The sequence below is a fragment of the Vanacampus margaritifer genome, chromosome 5 (assembly GCF_051991255.1).
Source record: "Vanacampus margaritifer isolate UIUO_Vmar chromosome 5, RoL_Vmar_1.0, whole genome shotgun sequence".
NCBI classification, from domain to species: domain Eukaryota; kingdom Metazoa; phylum Chordata; class Actinopteri; order Syngnathiformes; family Syngnathidae; genus Vanacampus; species Vanacampus margaritifer.
The window spans coordinates 26,540,694-26,558,126 of record NC_135436.1 but is presented as its reverse complement, the minus strand read 5'-3'; the positions used below and the strand labels follow the sequence as shown (position 1 = coordinate 26,558,126).

Below are 17,433 nucleotides of genomic sequence, written 5' to 3'. Positions count from 1 at the left end.
GAGTGAAAATATGAATTGATACCACTCGTTTTTTCTGCAGATCTTTCCCCAACAACTACTGGGACAAGTTTGTCAAAAGAAAAGTGAGTTCTTCCGTTTTTGGCCTAAGTGTTTTCATTGAAAGAACTGCCACTGAAAGGACTTTTTTTTTGGGGGGTGGGGGCGGCACGGTTGATAGGTGTTGGATAAATACGGCGACATCTACGGACGAGAGAGGATCGCCGAGCTGCTGGGCATGGACTTGGCCTCCCTGGACGTCAGCGCCATGACGCACGATAAGAAGCCCGAGCCCGACAACTCCGTCTTCAGCTGGTATGATTTGACTCGGATTTGAACTTGTTGTTTTTCTGTTCAATAAAACAAGTCCAGTTGCCTCAATTCGACCTTTGCCCATTAACAAGACCGAACTGACAATCGACATCGTCTTCTCTGCAGGATAACATCCATTGACATCAAGTACCAGATCTGGAAGTTTGGCGTTGTGTTCACGGACAATGTGAGTTCAGGAAAGCAAAGCGTCCGATTTGAAGATTGAAATTAAGTGTTACTTTCTTCTCCTGGCAGACCTTCCTGTACCTGGTCTGGTACATGCTCATGTCTATGCTCGGCCACTACAACAACTTCTTCTTCGCCGCTCACCTGTTGGACATCGCCATGGGTGTCAAAACCCTGCGCACCATCCTGTCCTCCGTCACCCACAACGGAAAGCAGGTGACAGAAGAAATACTGGATTTTTCGTATGAATTCGTTTTTATTTTGTTTTTCGGTTTTAATTCGTTTTTAGAGCAGGTTTGTTAGTTTAGTTTTTTTAAAGGCTATATTTTAGTTTGGTTTTTATTAGTTTTAGTATTAGTTTTAGTATTAGTTTTAGTATATGTTTTAAAAAAAAAAATTTTTTTTTTTTTTTGGTGGGTGTAAGAAAAAAAAGTATTGTGTAATTTCTATACAGACATAAAATTTAATAATTTAAAAATAATTAAAAATGAACATTAACCCAAAAGCTCATGTATGATATGACAAAGATGAAAACATAGGACATTTTTGCTGTATATTTAGCTTTATAAATATAAAATCTAGTTTGTTGGGGGTTTTTTTTAAGCATAATAATCCTAAAAAAAAATCTGACTAACTAATGCAGAGACCAAAAAAAAAGACTTCTTCTTACTTCCTGTGTCCTCGAACAGCTGATGATGACGGTGGGCCTGCTGGCCGTGGTGGTCTACCTCTACACCGTGGTGGCCTTCAACTTCTTCCGCAAGTTCTACAACAAGAGCGAGGACGAGGACGAGCCCGACATGAAGTGCGACGACATGATGACGGTGCGTAGCGGACGCACCCGACCGTCAGCGCCCATCTTTTATTTATTTATTTATTTAGTCATTTATTTGTGCTGTAATAGATCGACAAACAAAGATGTACTTTATTGTGTGTTGTACATTTTCTGGTTCTTTCCCTCCCCAGTGCTATTTGTTCCACATGTACGTCGGCGTGCGGGCCGGCGGCGGCATCGGGGACGAGATCGAGGACCCGGCCGGGGACGAATACGAGCTCTACCGAGTGGTCTTCGACATCACCTTCTTCTTCTTTGTCATCGTCATCCTGCTGGCTATTATTCAGGGTACGGGAGTCGACGGCTCGCTGGCACCAGTTTGAGACGCGCAACACTTGACTGCGACTTTTGTTGTGCACGTGCACTCGTTCAGGTTTGATCATCGATGCCTTCGGGGAGTTGAGAGACCAGCAGGAGCAAGTCAGGGAGGACATGGAGGTGAGTTGACCCGTCTTGCTTCCGCTTGTCGTTTACGTTCTTCCGTTTGACGCGGCGTCCTGTCTCTCGTCCCAAAGACAAAGTGCTTCATCTGCGGAATCGGCAGCGACTATTTTGACACGACGCCGCACGGCTTCGAGACGCACACTTTAGAAGAACACAACTTGGCCAACTACATGTGAGTGTCGCTTAGGTTTGACGGCATGTCTTCGATTTGCAGGTGCGGTTGAATCCCAATTAGTGTATGTATTAGGACTTTTTACATTTTTTAAAAATGAACCCATATATAATAAAATTGTTTCTTTTAACTCATTCAAACCCAAAAACAGATAAATATATTTTTTAATCATTTTTCCTTCACTCCCCAAAACATATTTATACATTTTTTATGTTTTTTTTTTATGCTTGAGCATACAGAAGGCTTTGATGGCTTAAAGCAATGGTAGTTATTACAAAAAAAACGGCCAGCAGGTGGCAGCAGAGTATAAGAGATCAGCCACGCCATGTTGCAACAAGCTCTTTTGTGACTAATGACGAAACTTAGCTATATTTCAATGATAATTGCTGCAAAACGAAATCAGATACAAATATACTTTTTTTTCCTGATGAAAGAGGAGACTCTAATATTTCATGTTTTTATAGCAATAGAACACAATATTTTGTGGGCCTTGCAAAATCTGTCAAAATCGAGTAAAACAGCCGGGAGCGAAGGGGGTTGCTTCAGAGAAAATGGCTGCGAGTGAATGAGTTCATCAGATTTAACAATCTGTGCACCTGTATTTTTTTCCATATTTAATTAAACATATTTGTATCAAATTTAAAGCTATGTTCAATTTAATTTAACATTTTTATGTAATATTTAATTTCACTGTATGATGTAAATGGAAGTTTTGATGTATCTCTTTTGTTTTATGTGCAAGCTTGTGCACTGCATTTTATTTCAGATTTATCGTATGCTCTGTTTCTCCCTCATTGCTATTCGTGTCGTCGGTTGTGGATACAGAAACCACACTAATCCATTATTTAACTAAAAACTTTAAAATTTAATAAATTGATGGAGTTTAACCGCCTTAAAATAACGTATAAAGCCCATCATGAAATTTTACCGGTCAAATAAAAAAAAAAAAAGGGGAATTGAGTACAAATTAAAATACATTTTTTCCAAACCTATATATAGAACAAAACAAAAAGCACGATGTATTTCAACTCAAGGTGTCAGTTTGTGGAACAATCTGGATTGTAAAACAAAATCTTCTCAGTCTGTATAAAAGCACAATTACTGGAAAAATATATATAGCACAAGGACATGCTGTTGAATTATTTTATAGAATTGACTGTTCGCTATCATTCATTTTGTGTTGATTTTTTTGTTGATATAAAAAAAAATTTTTTTTACTTCTTTCTGTTCCCTTTCATTTCTGTGAAATATTTGTTTTTAATTTGAATGATTGTTTTGTAGGTTCTTCCTCATGTATCTGATCAACAAGGACGAAACGGAGCACACGGGACAGGTCAGCCAACGACGTCATGTCAATTTGCAACCTTCCACTACACTCGCCACCGTGCAATTCTCACCTCTTATTTTTTTTGTTTCTTAGGAGTCGTACGTGTGGAAGATGTACCAGGAGCGCTGCTGGGACTTCTTCCCCGCCGGGGACTGCTTCCGAAAGCAGTATGAGGATCAGCTGGGATAACGCGGGGCAGGATTGAGACGAGCAGACCCATCAACAAAAGCTATGCACACTTTGACTGCGGCATCCAATTCGAGCAAACAATGACGTGACGGGAAATTGTTCTTTTTTTTTTTTTTAAACCACCATGTCCGTAGATTGCCTTGCTACTACACACGCGCGCGCACGCACACTGGATACTGTTGTCAGCAGCATCGCGGCTCGTCTACACTCCGAACTGTGCCTGAACGCATCGTGTTCATCCAGCAGACTGAATGTGAGCGAGGAGACGCTGTGTTTTAGTGCCTATAGCAAAGCCACTGCTTTTTACTTTTTTTTCTTTGTTTAGATGAGAGCCAAGATGCTTTATTTATCGAGGGAATGTTTAAGAAGGGTTCTCAAAATTTTGGGGCCCAGTGTTCCATAACATTTTTTTTTCAAAGAACCCAGTTATAATCCTAACATCAATTCAACCACTGAGAACGAAATGGGCTAATGGCATTGTTTTTTTTTTGTTTTTTTTTCGTTTTGCAGGAGAGTGATTTTTAAAGGAGAACTCAAGGAAAGTAATTGTCAAAGTGCCCTCGAGCTCGCATTGCAAGCATCTTGTGGTCAAACCCAGAAAACAGTTGAGCCGTGTGGTTTGCAATGCGAGCCCGAAGACACTTTCATGTAATTTTTCTTGCACAAATGTACTATTAATTGTGGATGCAAATAGAACATATTATTGCAAAGATGATTTTAGCATTGCGTTCCCCTTGAAGTTTTATGGCTGCAATAGAATCTGGGGATTTATATCTCGGTGATGTTTGTCAAAATAGGAAGTAAACCTTGATTTGGACCATTATTCATCTGAATGATGCCTTTTTCCTTCAAAATGACAAAAAAATGAACTGGGCCCACTCTCGTTCTCAGTGGCTCAATGAAATACAACTAATTTTAAAATTCAATGTTTTCGACATGTTTAGTAGAAAGGAGTTCAACCAAATGAAATTGAATTCATTTTAATATGCATCCATGCTCACTAACTGACATTAACATGGCTGAGAACAGAGAAGCTCGTTTACAAAAGAAGTCAGTGTTGCCAACGTAGACATTTGTTTGCTATATTTAGTCATTTTTCCCTCGTAAATATTTTTCAAAAAAATAACTAGAAAGTTTAATTCCCGCTAAGTCAAAAGATGAGTGGAATTATTTTCACATTGTTTTATGTATTATTCTTTTTTTTCTCCAGAATTTGGCCAACCCTAGATGTTTTTAAGCAGTTAAAAAAATAACTCATTAAAGGTTTAAAAAAAACAACAACAATCTTTATTGGGTTATTTTCAACCCACCAATTTTAAGCAGCTAACAGTTTAAAAATAACCCAATACAGGTTAAAAAAACAATCCAGCAGTTTTAAGCCACTAAGCAGTTTAAAAATACCCCAATATGGGTTAAAAATCACTCATACTGAGTTATTTTTAACGCAGCAGTTTGAAGGGTGAGATTAAATATTACTCTGGCGCCATCTGGTGGCGCCAACGACATATGTTGAATTAAAGGGAGGAGCTTCATTTAATCAGGCCACAGCTTTAGTTCTAATGCAAAAATGCGCTTTGCCGCCATCTTGTGGCATTCATAAACGATGATAAACCTCTTTGGAGGATGTTAATTACTCGCGACTCGGTCTCGATCCCCCTCGAATAGCTTTTAATTGGCCCAAAGCTAAGATAGGCAGAAGTCTGTTGAATTAAAAAGCTTGTTTATATGAATTTTTATTTTATTTATTTTTTTAAGATACGGCATCATTTTTACTGCAATTTTGCGGACCCCCAGTTTGAGAAGATTGCTCACAGAGGAATGAGCAGAACATCATCACCACGTGCAATCGACGCCATTCAGTATGAATCGGCTGTACAGACACTTTGAAGTCTTATGGATTTATTTATTGTTTCTACGCCGACGACTGTTTTCTAAACGGCGAGCGGGCGAGAGCGAATGTACACAAGAAGCATATTTTACATACAAGATGAACATCTATTTTTTTTCTTTTTTCTTTTGGAGGATTCCGACATGTCACATGTTGTTAGTGGGCGGCTGTGATGTGTGTGACGTGTGCGTGACGTGTGGAGGAAGATGACTTTGGAGTGCGTGCTGACTCTCAGGTGCGAAGACGCTGCCACAGAGCAATTTCGGGGCAGCCTTCGAAGCCGACACGTTGACTGAACTCTCACAATAAACGGGTTCGCTCAAACAAGCGTGGGAGCAAGTGTCCTCATTTGCATGCGCACCTCTACTTTGACGCGTGAAGTCGTCTTCGGAATCTGAATTGCATTTGGATTAGTCTCTTTCATTTGGATTCCGCAAATGCAATAGTCATAAGAGAGACATTTTGCTGCATTTAGATTTTTTATTTTTTTTTGCCACCTTTGACTTTCTGGAAATTGTCCTTTATCAAATCCTGCTTCGGTGCGAAACTTGTGCACCAATAAGGAGCTGTGCACGATAGCAAGATAAGAGCTTTTGTGTTTATCTTGGGTGTGCCACATTCCTGCACTTGAAAGAACCATTATGTTCTTTTACAGCACTTCATAGTTCACACACACACACACACACACACACACACACATACTATTTAGTTCGGGTCAAAGATTAATTAGCATCTCGTACCTGTTCTTTACTCCAGCTCATCGAATATATACATTATCGGTGTAAAATAATGAATAATCAATACATTTTGATCAAGCCAGATCCATCAGAGCTACAGAAATTTGGTGAGATACAAAAATATGAACACCGCCCCGAGGGTTGTCCACATTTTGTAAACAAGAACGGCAACAACAAAAAAGTAGCTAATTTAATTCAAGTACCGTAACATTGCAGGACACTTTATTTAAATGAATACACAAAAGTTTAATTAATTAATTTATTGATTATTGAAGAGTAAATTGGCTATTTTTTTTTAAAGTTAATTATTTAAATTGTATTTAATAACAAATAAATAAATAACAAAAAATTAAGTCATTGATTTTTTATTATTATCCAGAATTCTGTAAAAAAAAAATGCATTCAAATATTTTGAAAATATATTTTAATTAATACATAACTGGCTGAAAAGTAAATCGGTTAATTCATCAACTAATCTCTACTCTTAAACAAATAAAATCTTGATTTTGTATGTATTAAAAAAAATCTAGAGTTTCTGTTTCATGAAAAAACATATTTATTTTTGAATCAGGAATTCTCAACATTTTTTGTTATAAATTAGCTGCACATTGAAAATATTTTTACATAAAGGTAAATTAATTGTAATCAATACTTTTATAATAACATAAATATTATACATATTTTATATCCACATGTTTTTCTTATCTATGAATGAGTCGTCCCATCGGTCCGTTTGCAAAAGGAATGTTTGCCAGCCCTGCTCCCTTACGTACACGCACGCCGCCCCTCCCTGCCGGGCCGCTCGCTATAAAACATCCGGCAGCGACGTCCTGCTTTCCCACCTGTTTGCAACGACCACCGCCATGTCCTTCCTCGCTCCTCCTGGTTACCAGCCCGTCTACGGCCCCGTGAGTAGACCTCGTGCTTCTTCTCCTTGCGCTTTGCCGATTTGGTTTTCTGCCTCGCATCACAAATGTGAACACGATTGGTCCGATCTGATCACAGCCCAAGTTTAAAAGAGGGTGTGCACACTTGTGCAACCGCAAGTGTTTACCTCCTCTCGAAAGATGCTCTCATTTTTTTTTTATATAAAAATGATGGCATTTGACGGGTGTGTTTGGGCATTTTGTATTCTCGAACAAAAGAGGTTATTTGTAAAACGTGCTCATTTCTTGCTTAAATGGTGTCCAGTCCATTCCGTATCTGGGGCCCATCTACGGAGGTCTGAGGGAGGGAGCGTCCATCTACATCCAGGGGTCGGTTCCGGATGAAATCACCAGGTGAGTTCAGCTTGTGATGGGTTGTCACACCTGGATTGGGTGTGGCATTTTTTTCTCTTTTTTTTTCTTATCACATGTCCCTCGATTCCAACGTGTGCGTCGCCATTAGCAGGCAGAGCAAACATAGCAAACCGCACCTTTGGCGATGTTTTCCGGGAGGCCCAACCCGAACTGTTTACTAATGGCACGGGTGTCCAAAAGTCATTTTCGGCCCGCTGCATGTTCTTACTAGGAAATGTAATTTCGGGAGAAATTGCCTGTGAATGCTGAATGTAAAAAAAAAAAATGAATCAGGTGGATTGATATGGAATGATATTGAAAGCTATGCAATGAAATTTAATGATATGGAATGACATTGGGGAAAATGTGCAATTATTTGTTGAATAATGTGGAATGTATTAACTGATATGAAATTATATTTAAAACTATAATATGAGCTAGAATATGTAATAATGTAGAATTATATTGGTGTGGAATGTGCAATATTGTAAAAAATGTGGCATGATGTTGGAAAAACATGGAATGACGTGGAATGATATTGAAAGATATAAAATGATGTTGCATGATATTGGTGAAAAATGTGCAAATTTGTAGGTGAAAATGTAGATTTTTTTTGGGGGGCATGTCGGAATTGTGAAAATGTTGAAAATCGTTCCCAAGATGAGGTGAATGAGTTTTTTTGAATTTCAGATCAAAATGATGTGAATCTGTTATGTTGAATGCGTCATTGGGAAAGAATAGGGAATTTGGGGAAAACTCAAATGTCGGAATGAGGAAATAATAGCCCGCATGGTGTGAATTTTGGGAATATATTAAAGTTGGAATGGTGAGAATTGGTCGAGAAATGTGGAAGGAGAAGCACGGCAAAAAGAGAATTAAAAAATTATTTCAAATTGTAACACATTTTATAGTTTAAAATTGTAAATCATTTTGAATATTAAAAGATATGATGATTTCCCCCCTTTTTTACTACCTCACAAATTTTAGTAGCTTTTTGCCTAGTCACCTATTACACCAAATTGGGATTGACGTATTTCACGCTATTTCCGTCTCTTTCAGGTTCTTTATCAACCTGCTGTGCGGACAGTCCGAGTCCAGCGACGTCGCGCTCCACTTCAACCCGCGCTTCGACGGCTGGGACAAGGTGGTCTTCAACAGCCGCCACGACGCCACCTGGGATGCGGAGGAGAAGATCCGCGACATGCCCTTCAGCAAGGGCAAGGCCTTCGAGATGGTCATCGTGTGCTCCCCGGAGGGCTACCAGGTCTGAGCGACTTCGGCCCATGCGTCGGCGGGGGGGCGCGTCTTCAACCTGACCTTTGACCTTTGACCGTCTCGGCAGTTCAAAATCAACGGGAAGGACTTCCACACCTTCAAGCATCGCCTCCCTTTGGCCAGAGTGCGCGGCTTGCAGATTGGGGGAGACGTTTCCATACAGACTATTAACGTCATTGGGGTGAGATGACCTTGGGTTTGTTGCTAGGCGGAATTACAGTTTGATAGCACTTTTATTTACACGGATGCCAATGGTATTTCCAAGATAGATGGGTTGCCTGTTGTGCTCAGCAGGACGGGGCGTTCAAAATTAGAACTTCAAAAAGTGCCTGTTTAACCAGAATGATGCTTTTTTTTTTTAGGCTGGCGGCATGGGTGGCGGGGTAAGTCCATTTTCAGGCTCCATTATTACTTTTTTTTTGTGTTTCTAACTAATATTGCTTTTCCTCTTATATGATGCAACATGTATTTTATATTGAAACGTAAGCTTTGTTCTATCCTTCCAGGAGCAGCAGGGAGGATACCCAGGAGGTTGCATGGGGGTGCGTTACTTTTCTTTTTTTGACACGAGTATTGTCTTTCAATTCAATATGGAGAACATTTTCAGATCCCAGAAGCATAACACAGGGAAAACACTTGGAATTATGAGTACAATGTAGATTTAAGGCGCACACGGAATACTAAATTGTGGCTTTAATGTCATTCCAAAAAAAAAAAAAAAAGGACATTCAGGTAAGCGAATGGAGCGCACCTTTGCTAGACTCTGCAATACCCGAAGCTCCCTCACCTTTTGTTTCTAAAGAAGGTGCGCTCCATTTGCTCAACCTGATTGTCCAGGATTTATATTAACATTCAGCATTAGCATTTTGTGACCACAGAGCTATATTGTGTGTGGCATTACCACAAATAAAATGATTTTTTTCCTTATGTCATATATGTGGCTTTGTAAAAATGATTCTTCCAAAGTCATTTTTTCAACTTTTGTCACATGCAGCAGCAGCAGGAAGGTTTCCCGGGAGGATGGCCAGGATGCGGCGCAGGCCCTGTGAGATTTTATTCTTCATATATTTAAGCATTTGAAAATTGATTGATCGAGTCATGTTTTTTCCTATAGGGCGACTATCCAGGAGATTGTTTAGGGGTAAGATTTGCTTTATTAGGCTGTTTGTATTATTATTAAGGCCTGACTGATTGATTGGAGAAGCAATTTAATTGGCCTCCATCTGATTTTTTTTGTTTTGTTTCGTTTAGCACATTACAACATAAGACAAAGATAATGATATTCAAACAAACATTTTTTTTTATTTTTATAAAAAGGACTCAGTGTTCTAAAACATTCTGCCTGTACCGTTTAATTCCGGTGGAAATCAGAGGTACCCATAATGTTTAGTTGCTATGAGGGGATTATTATTCTTTGGAACCCTAACCCTAGTTGGAAACCCTACTTTGGAACCCTAACCCTAATTTAAAACCCTACTTTGGAACCCTAACCCTATTTTAAAACCCTATTTTGGAACCCTAACCCTAGTTTGAAACCCTAGTTTGAAACCCTACTTTGGAACCCTAACCCTAATTTAAAAATCTACTTTGAACCCTCACCCTATTTTAAAACCCTACTTTGGAACCCTAACCCTATTTTAAAAGCCTATTTTGGAACCCTAACCCTAGTTTGGAACCCTAACCCTAATTTGGAACCCTAACCCTAGTTGGAAAATCTACTTTGAACCCTCACCCTATTTTAAAAGCCTATTTTGGAACCCTAACCCTACTTTGGAACCCTAACCCTAGTTGGAAACCCTACTTTGGAACCCTAACCCTATTTTAAAACCCTACTTTGAACCCTAACCCTAGGATGAAACTCTAGTTTGGAACCCTAACCCTAGTTGGAAACCCTACCTTGGAACCCTAACCCTAATTTGAAACCCTACTTTGGAACCCAAACCCTATTTTAAACCCTACTTTGGAACCTTAACCCTAATTTGAAACCCTACTTTGGAACCCTAACCCTATTTTAAAACCCTACTTTGGAACCCTAACCCTAATTTGAAACCCTACTTTGGAACCCTAACCCTATTTTAAAAGCCTATTTTGGAACCCTAACCCTAGTTGGAAACCCTACTTTGGAACCCTAACCCTAATTTAAAACCCTACTTTGGAACCCTAACCCTATTTTAAAACCCTATTTTGGAACCCTAACCCTAGTTTGAAACCCTAGTTTGAAACCCTACTTTGGAACCCTAACCCTAATTTAAAAATCTACTTTGAACCCTCACCCTATTTTAAAACCCTACTTTGGAACCCTAACCCTATTTTAAAAGCCTATTTTGGAACCCTAACCCTAGTTTGGAACCCTAACCCTAATTTGGAACCCTAACCCTAGTTGGAAAATCTACTTTGAACCCTCACCCTATTTTAAAAGCCTATTTTGGAACCCTAACCCTACTTTGGAACCCTAACCCTAGTTGGAAACCCTACTTTGGAACCCTAACCCTATTTTAAAACCCTACTTTGAACCCTAACCCTAGGATGAAACTCTAGTTTGGAACCCTAACCCTAGTTGGAAACCCTACCTTGGAACCCTAACCCTAATTTGAAACCCTACTTTGGAACCCAAACCCTATTTTAAACCCTACTTTGGAACCTTAACCCTAATTTGAAACCCTACTTTGGAACCCTAACCCTATTTTAAAACCCTACTTTGGAACCCTAACCCTAATTTGAAACCCTACTTTGGAACCCTAACCCTATTTTAAAAGCCTATTTTGGAACCCTAACCCTAGTTGGAAACCCTACTTTGGAACCCTAACCCTAATTTGGAACCCTAACCCTAGTTGGAAAATCTACTTTGAACCCTCACCCTATTTTAAAAGCCTATTTTGGAACCCTAACCCTACTTTGGAACCCTAACCCTAGTTGGAAACCCTACTTTGGAACCCTAACCCTATTTTAAAACCCTACTTTGAACCCTAACCCTAGGATGAAACTCTAGTTTGGAACCCTAACCCTAGTTGGAAACCCTACCTTGGAACCCCAACCCTAATTTGAAACCCTACTTTGGAACCCTAACCCTATTTTAAAACCCTACTTTGAACCCTAACCCTAGGATGAAACTCTAGTTTGGAACCCTAACCCTAGTTGGAAACCCTACCTTGGAACCCTAACCCTAATTTGAAACCCTACTTTGGAACCCAAACCCTATTTTAAACCCTACTTTGGAACCCTAACCCTAATTTGAAACCCTACTTTGGAACCCTAACCCTAGTTTGGAACCCTAACCCTAGTTGGAAACCCTACTTTGGAACCCTAACCCTAATTTGAAACCCTACTTTGGAACCCAAACCCTATTTTAAAACCCTACTTTGGAACCCTAACCCTAGTTTGAAATCCTACTTTGGAACCCTAACCCTAGTTGGAAACCCTATTTTTGAACCCTAACCCTATTTCAAAACCCTACTTTGGAACCCTAACCCTAGTTGGAAACCCTACTTTGGAACCCTTACCCTATTTTAAAACCCAACTTTGGAACCCTCACCCCAAAAAAAAATGACATCATTAATGAATTGTGAGTTTCAGGGTGCAATAATTCCAAGACACGCATGTGTATGTGGACATACATGTACTGGCCACTACATTAGGTACACTTAATGAATTCTGTCTCTTATTTTTCGGTCAGGGCGTCTTCCCAGGATCAAACCTGCCGGTGAGGACACACAAGTACACGTGTGACTTTTTGTTTTTGTTTTTTATGCTTGATCTCATGTCTTGTGTTAATTTGACTGCAGAGTATGGGCGGCCAGCCGATCTACAACCCTGTAAGTGCTCTACTCAAGTAGTTCTTTAGATTGTTTAAATGGCTGTTTCTTGTAATTTTACTGTTTACTATCCTTTTGAGAAGATAAATTATTAATATTATACTATTATAAGTACTGGGATACAATCAATTATTCATCAGTCAAAAACTGAAAAACAAAATGCAAGGGGAGCATTTTTTATATTTTTTTGCCATTACTTTTTGTTTAATTTAATTGCTTTCACTGTATCTCATTATTAAACTTTAATTTAAAATATTTTATAATGTGTATGTTTTTTTTACAAACTTAAATTTTACTCCATTCACACGTTAATTAATTACATAATTATATTTTTACTGAACAATTCTCACAAAATGGGCTAAAGTGATGCAACATTAAGTTTAATAAAATGATTATAGCAAATTTTTAAATTGTGATTTTTAATGAATATAGTTATAATTTATAAATAATTGTTTTGTTTTATTTTATAAATTACAATGCATATGTACAATTGTTCATGAATAAATAATTAACATTGATGATTTATTTTATTTATTTAATGAAGTACAAATGAATCATCCATCCATTTTATAGATTTTAATTAACCAATTTTTAGAGGTTTTTTTTCCAGGGCTGCAGTTAACTTGCTACCAAAAATGTATAAATACGTTCTATTTAAATGTTTCGAGTCTCCCAAAGACGTATTTGTACGTTTTTTTTAATGTTTTGTTATGCTAGCTAGAGCATACAGAAGGCTTTGATGCAGCCTCTCAACTGCACAGAATGGTTGAAGAAATGGTAGTCATTACAAAAACGGCCAGCAGGTGGCAGCAGAGCAAAAGAGATCAAACATGAAACAAAACTGTTTTCCCCACAGTTTGAAATAGATTTGTGAATAATGATGAAACTTAGCTATATTCTAATGCTAATTGCTGCAAAACGGAAACAGATAGAAATATACTTTTTTTTCTTATTAAAGAAGAGACTCTAATCTTTCTTTTGGTACGTTCCATGTTTTTAGAGCAGTAGAACAAAATATTCTGTGGGCCGTGCAAAATCAGTCAAAATCCAGTAAAACAGCCGGGAGGGAAGGGGATTGCTTCAGTGAAAATGGCTGACGTGTGTAAAAAATTGTTATTTTTTTAAATCATCACTGACATTATCCAAACAAATGCTAGTCTGGCCAGTTTGCTTGCAGTCCATCATGTGATGTCATGCGTACTGTGCACCTGCAGCCGATCCCGTTCACGGGCGTGATCCCAGGAGGAATGTTCTCCAAGAGGACCATCGTCATCCGAGGCATGGTGCCCAATCGGGCAAACAGGTACATTCATTTGATGTGTTTGCTGTGCGGAAATCACCCACTGACCATTTAAAAAAAAGTATGACAGGAAGAGCAATTGAATTCTCTTCCACTAGATGGCACGTCACATCTGGCGCCATCTGGTGGATGCAGATTTTCATTGCAGTGGCGGAACAGAAGGAGTGACTTACAGGCCTCATTGTTGGTAGCAGGATTTTTTTTTTTGTTTTAGGTTCAGCATCAACTTCCTGGCGAGCAGATCTGGTGACGTCGCGTTCCACTTGAACCCGCGCGTGAAGGATGACATGGTGGTGCGGAACAGCATGATTGGCGGCCACTGGGGTCAAGAAGAACGCCAGCTCGGCGCCAACCCCTTCAAGGAGGGCCAGTATTTTGACGTGAGTATTCAAAATGAGGGTCCCGGACCATTGGGGGTTTTCGTTTTCATATACTCTTTTGTCTTCATAACAAAAACATTTTTTTTCCTTTCTTTTCAAGATGTCCATCCGCTGCGGGCGCGACCGCTTCAAGGTGTTCATGAACGGGCAGCCGCTGTTCGATTTCGCTCACCGCACGCACGCCGTCAACGAGATCGACCAGCTGGAGGTGAAGGGCGACGTGCAGATTTCCTACATTCACTTCTGAAAGCGCGCCCGCTTTGCACTCGGCGTCGCACGTGTGCGCCGTCGCCACGGCAACCAACTTCAAAACAAAAGATTTATTGTTTTCTTTGTACAAAATACTGGAGATACTTTTATCAAAACATGACAAATAAAGGTCATTGTTTTCAGTCAAGGTGTGGACGGGACGCATCGTACTGGCTCTGTGAAGGCACTTCCTGAATTCAGCTTATAATGGAAAGATGAATATTTGCTGTACATTCCACATGAAACGACGCTTGTAAAAAGGCAACAATGCAGAGCACCATTTTTCAAGGGCAACTCAAGCCAAAACATTCTTTGCAATTCTCGCAATATCCGGATTAAAATCTCGCCTGTGGAATAAGAATGAAGCGGATGAATCCGATCATTTTCATTCCTTTCCTTGCATCGCCCTCTGCTGGTGACTGAAACTGACATCAAAGTGAGCTTTTGTGCTCGCATTGCCAATGTCATGTGACCAAAGCCAGAAAACAGGTGAGCCGTGACGTCCGCAATGCGAGCCCGAGGGCGGCAATTTCCGTCGATGCCAAAATGGCGGCCTCCTAAAATGGACCAAAATGAAAAAGCAAAACGTTTCATAAAATGACATTACTACTAGCTACTAGTTATAAGCTACTTTTTTGTAAGAAAGTTGTTCTACTAGTGTGTTGAATTGTCTTACTAGCGAGGTCAAAGGGCATACTAGTACCTTAAGCTGGATATGGTGAACAATATTTACAATACATCATATATCATATGTCAAATACAGTAAGTGCGTTGATGATGGCAGCTGGTGAAGCGTTTTCAGCGACTCGTAACAGAAATTTTGACGTCAATAAAAAACAACATTAAGGTCTCATCCATCACATGGATTCACAAAGTCAAAAAAGAAAAAAAAAGTATCCGTACACGATGATATAAAAAAAAAGACATTAGTGCAAAGTTGGAAAAGTAGAAAAAGAATCATCGTACAAAATAAAAGTCAATGTGCTTTTTGTTTGTTTTTAAAGTCCGCCTCGGAATATTCGGACCTTGAACTCTTTGGTACCTCGGTGGAGCAAAGGCCGAAAGGAGTCCTGGCAGTGTTATTTTCCCATTTTTCCCAGTTTGGGAAGAGATCATCAGTGAGGGGGGGGGGGGGGGGGGGGGGTTCCATGTCTGGAGACAAATTTTCCCAACCAAAATGTGCCATTTTTAGGGGAATAACGTGAGCGGGACGAGAGGAAATGCAATTTTCTTCATTTGATTACGCTCCAATGAAAAGTATGTATCACCACATTTTGTGAGCATACCGCCCAAAAAGTTGAAATTTTCACAAAACAATTAATTGTGTATTTATTATATATATGTGCAAACGGAAGAAAATGTTATCTCATGGATGAATGCAAAGAAAAAGTGACTTGTTTACGTAAGTGTTTATTGCATTCAACTCCTGTTTTTCTGACAATTTTTGGGGGTAAGTTTTTTTTTTTAGTAATTTTTAAAAATTTAGTTTTTCTGACTATTTTTTTCTGTCATTAAAAAATATTCCGAAAAACAGAAAAAAAAATATTCCGAAAAACGCAGAGCTGGTGCTTCTGTTTTTCGGTGTATTTTTTTAACCTCTGAACTCCAAGTGGCTTGTTGCAGACTCGCTAATAGCGGAAGCGGACACTTTCCCGCATACCTCCAACGTACCTTCTGGCTCAGGTGAGGTAAGGCATGTACCGTAATTAGTAACACACACAGTATAATTTATAGTTTTAGTGTAAGGTATTAAGAATTTTTTTTTTTTAAATATTCAGAAAAACTGAAAAAAATATTTTATAAAACAGGGAAAAAGTACTCAGTAAAACAGAAAAAAAAAATATTCAGGAAAAACAGAATTTAAAAAAAGAAAAGAAAAGAAAAAGCCCCCCCCCCCCAAAAAACGTCAGAAAAACATTTTTTTTTTTCAAGTGAATGCAATACGCTTCCGTAACTTGTTTTTGTAAAATTTTAAAATTATCAAAATTTGGTGATGCAGGATTTTCAATTCCATCTTGGAATGCCTTCAGGTTTTTGTGTGCGCGGAAAATGGATAAACTATTACCACAGTTTTTGACATCTCGGCATGCTTTGCAAATTTTGTAAATGAATCCATTTTTGTTGCATTTTTGGATAAAAATGAACTTTGGGAATAATTTTTTGTTATTAGCGTATATATTCATGAAATGTTTTCAGGTAAGTGTATTTTTTTTTTTAATCCCCAAAATCATGAAGGAGAATTATGTTTTAGGATTGACACCAACTTCAATTTGGCCCAATTTTTGGGGTGTTTTGGCAAAAAAAAAAAAAAAAAAAAATTGGTGATACATTCTTTTCACTAGCGTATATCCTGGAATGCGTGCGTGCGTGTGCAAACTGTGCTCGCAAAGGCACACAATATAAGGAGCTTCCATTCCCTGACTTGGTGGGTCCGATTCAGTCCAGTTGCACTGGTCACTGCCAGGCGACCTTATGGGTCAACTCGCGCTCATCCAGCAGCTCCGTAACGGGCGTGGCCGCCCGGGCCACCTCCGGCGTCGATGCGCCGTTGACGTCGAGCGCGGAATGTCGCGAATAGCGCAGGGGCAGCGTGGCGGCCGAGAAAACCGACGGAGCGTCCAGACTCTCCAGGGAGTCGGCCAGGGCTCGACCGCTGTCGTGCTGCGGACACAGCACGTAGCGGTTGGGCTGGTGCACCTCCGCCGTGGTCACCTCCAGGCCCTTCAGGCCTAGGGGGGAGGAGCCCCCCAGGGGGTCGCAACCGCCCACCGCCCCCAGTTCCATGGAGGAATCCTCCATGTTGACGTAAAGAATCTCGTCCGGGTCCTGGCCGTCGGGCAGGTCGTCCAGGGCTTTTTCCAGCTCGCAGCGAAGCGACTCGAAGGGCGGACGATCTTTGGGACTCAGCAGCCAGCAGGAGAACATCAGAGCGTAGCTGAGGAACAGCACCAATGCTCAAAATTAGCTCATTATTTTTGAATAATCAGTTTTTTCTTGCAGGCTTGGGTTAATTAGCATTTAAAGCAAACACGGTGAAGCAGCAATTAGCT

The 17,433-nt window shown here is 39.7% G+C and overlaps 3 protein-coding genes across 13 annotated transcripts in view; 2 read left to right on the top strand and 1 right to left on the bottom strand.

Moving 5' to 3' along the window:
- The window catches only part of ryr1b (ryanodine receptor 1b (skeletal)), an 83,001-nt gene extending 77,323 nt beyond the window's left edge, over positions 1 to 5,678 (top strand). For 10 of the 11 annotated variants that reach the window (XM_077565065.1, XM_077565064.1, XM_077565063.1 and 7 more), the window contains 10 exons: positions 41 to 83; positions 179 to 312; positions 436 to 496; positions 565 to 711; positions 1,185 to 1,319; positions 1,462 to 1,618; positions 1,704 to 1,768; positions 1,846 to 1,946; positions 3,228 to 3,279; positions 3,367 to 5,678. In XM_077565065.1, the coding sequence (XP_077421191.1) occupies positions 41 to 83; positions 179 to 312; positions 436 to 496; positions 565 to 711; positions 1,185 to 1,319; positions 1,462 to 1,618; positions 1,704 to 1,768; positions 1,846 to 1,946; positions 3,228 to 3,279; positions 3,367 to 3,462 (991 nt within the window). In that variant the 3' untranslated portion in view covers positions 3,463 to 5,678. The remainder of the gene's footprint in view (positions 1 to 40; positions 84 to 178; positions 313 to 435; positions 497 to 564; positions 712 to 1,184; positions 1,320 to 1,461; positions 1,619 to 1,703; positions 1,769 to 1,845; positions 1,947 to 3,227; positions 3,280 to 3,366) is intronic. The other variant, XM_077565066.1, reaches the window with a different exon arrangement.
- Positions 5,679 to 6,886: 1,208 nt separating this feature from the next.
- On the top strand, positions 6,887 to 14,556 carry LOC144052112 (galectin-4-like). The gene is made up of 13 exons (XM_077565944.1): positions 6,887 to 6,995; positions 7,279 to 7,367; positions 8,427 to 8,631; positions 8,710 to 8,823; positions 9,005 to 9,025; positions 9,149 to 9,184; positions 9,637 to 9,687; positions 9,757 to 9,783; positions 12,316 to 12,342; positions 12,425 to 12,454; positions 13,669 to 13,757; positions 13,969 to 14,134; positions 14,235 to 14,556. The coding sequence occupies exons 1-13, from the start codon at positions 6,951 to 6,953 to the stop codon at positions 14,379 to 14,381; spliced, it is 1,047 nt and encodes a 348-aa protein (XP_077422070.1). The 5' UTR covers positions 6,887 to 6,950; the 3' UTR covers positions 14,382 to 14,556.
- axl (AXL receptor tyrosine kinase) overlaps positions 14,440 to 17,433 on the bottom strand; it is a 29,981-nt gene continuing 26,987 nt past the window's right edge. Inside the window, exon 21 of the mRNA XM_077565945.1 lies at positions 14,440 to 17,318. Coding sequence (XP_077422071.1) covers positions 16,838 to 17,318 — 481 coding nt within the window. The 3' untranslated portion in view covers positions 14,440 to 16,837. The remainder of the gene's footprint in view (positions 17,319 to 17,433) is intronic.

Coding starts and splice junctions, on each gene's coding strand:
- LOC144052112 (XM_077565944.1), top strand. CDS start 6,951: ATGTCCTTCCTCGCTCCTCCTGGTTACCAGCCCGTCTACGGCCCC. Junction 6,996..7,278: donor ACCAGCCCGTCTACGGCCCC/GTGAGTAGACCT, acceptor AATGGTGTCCAG/TCCATTCCGTATCTGGGGCC. Junction 9,688..9,756: donor CAGGATGCGGCGCAGGCCCT/GTGAGATTTTAT, acceptor TTTTTCCTATAG/GGCGACTATCCAGGAGATTG.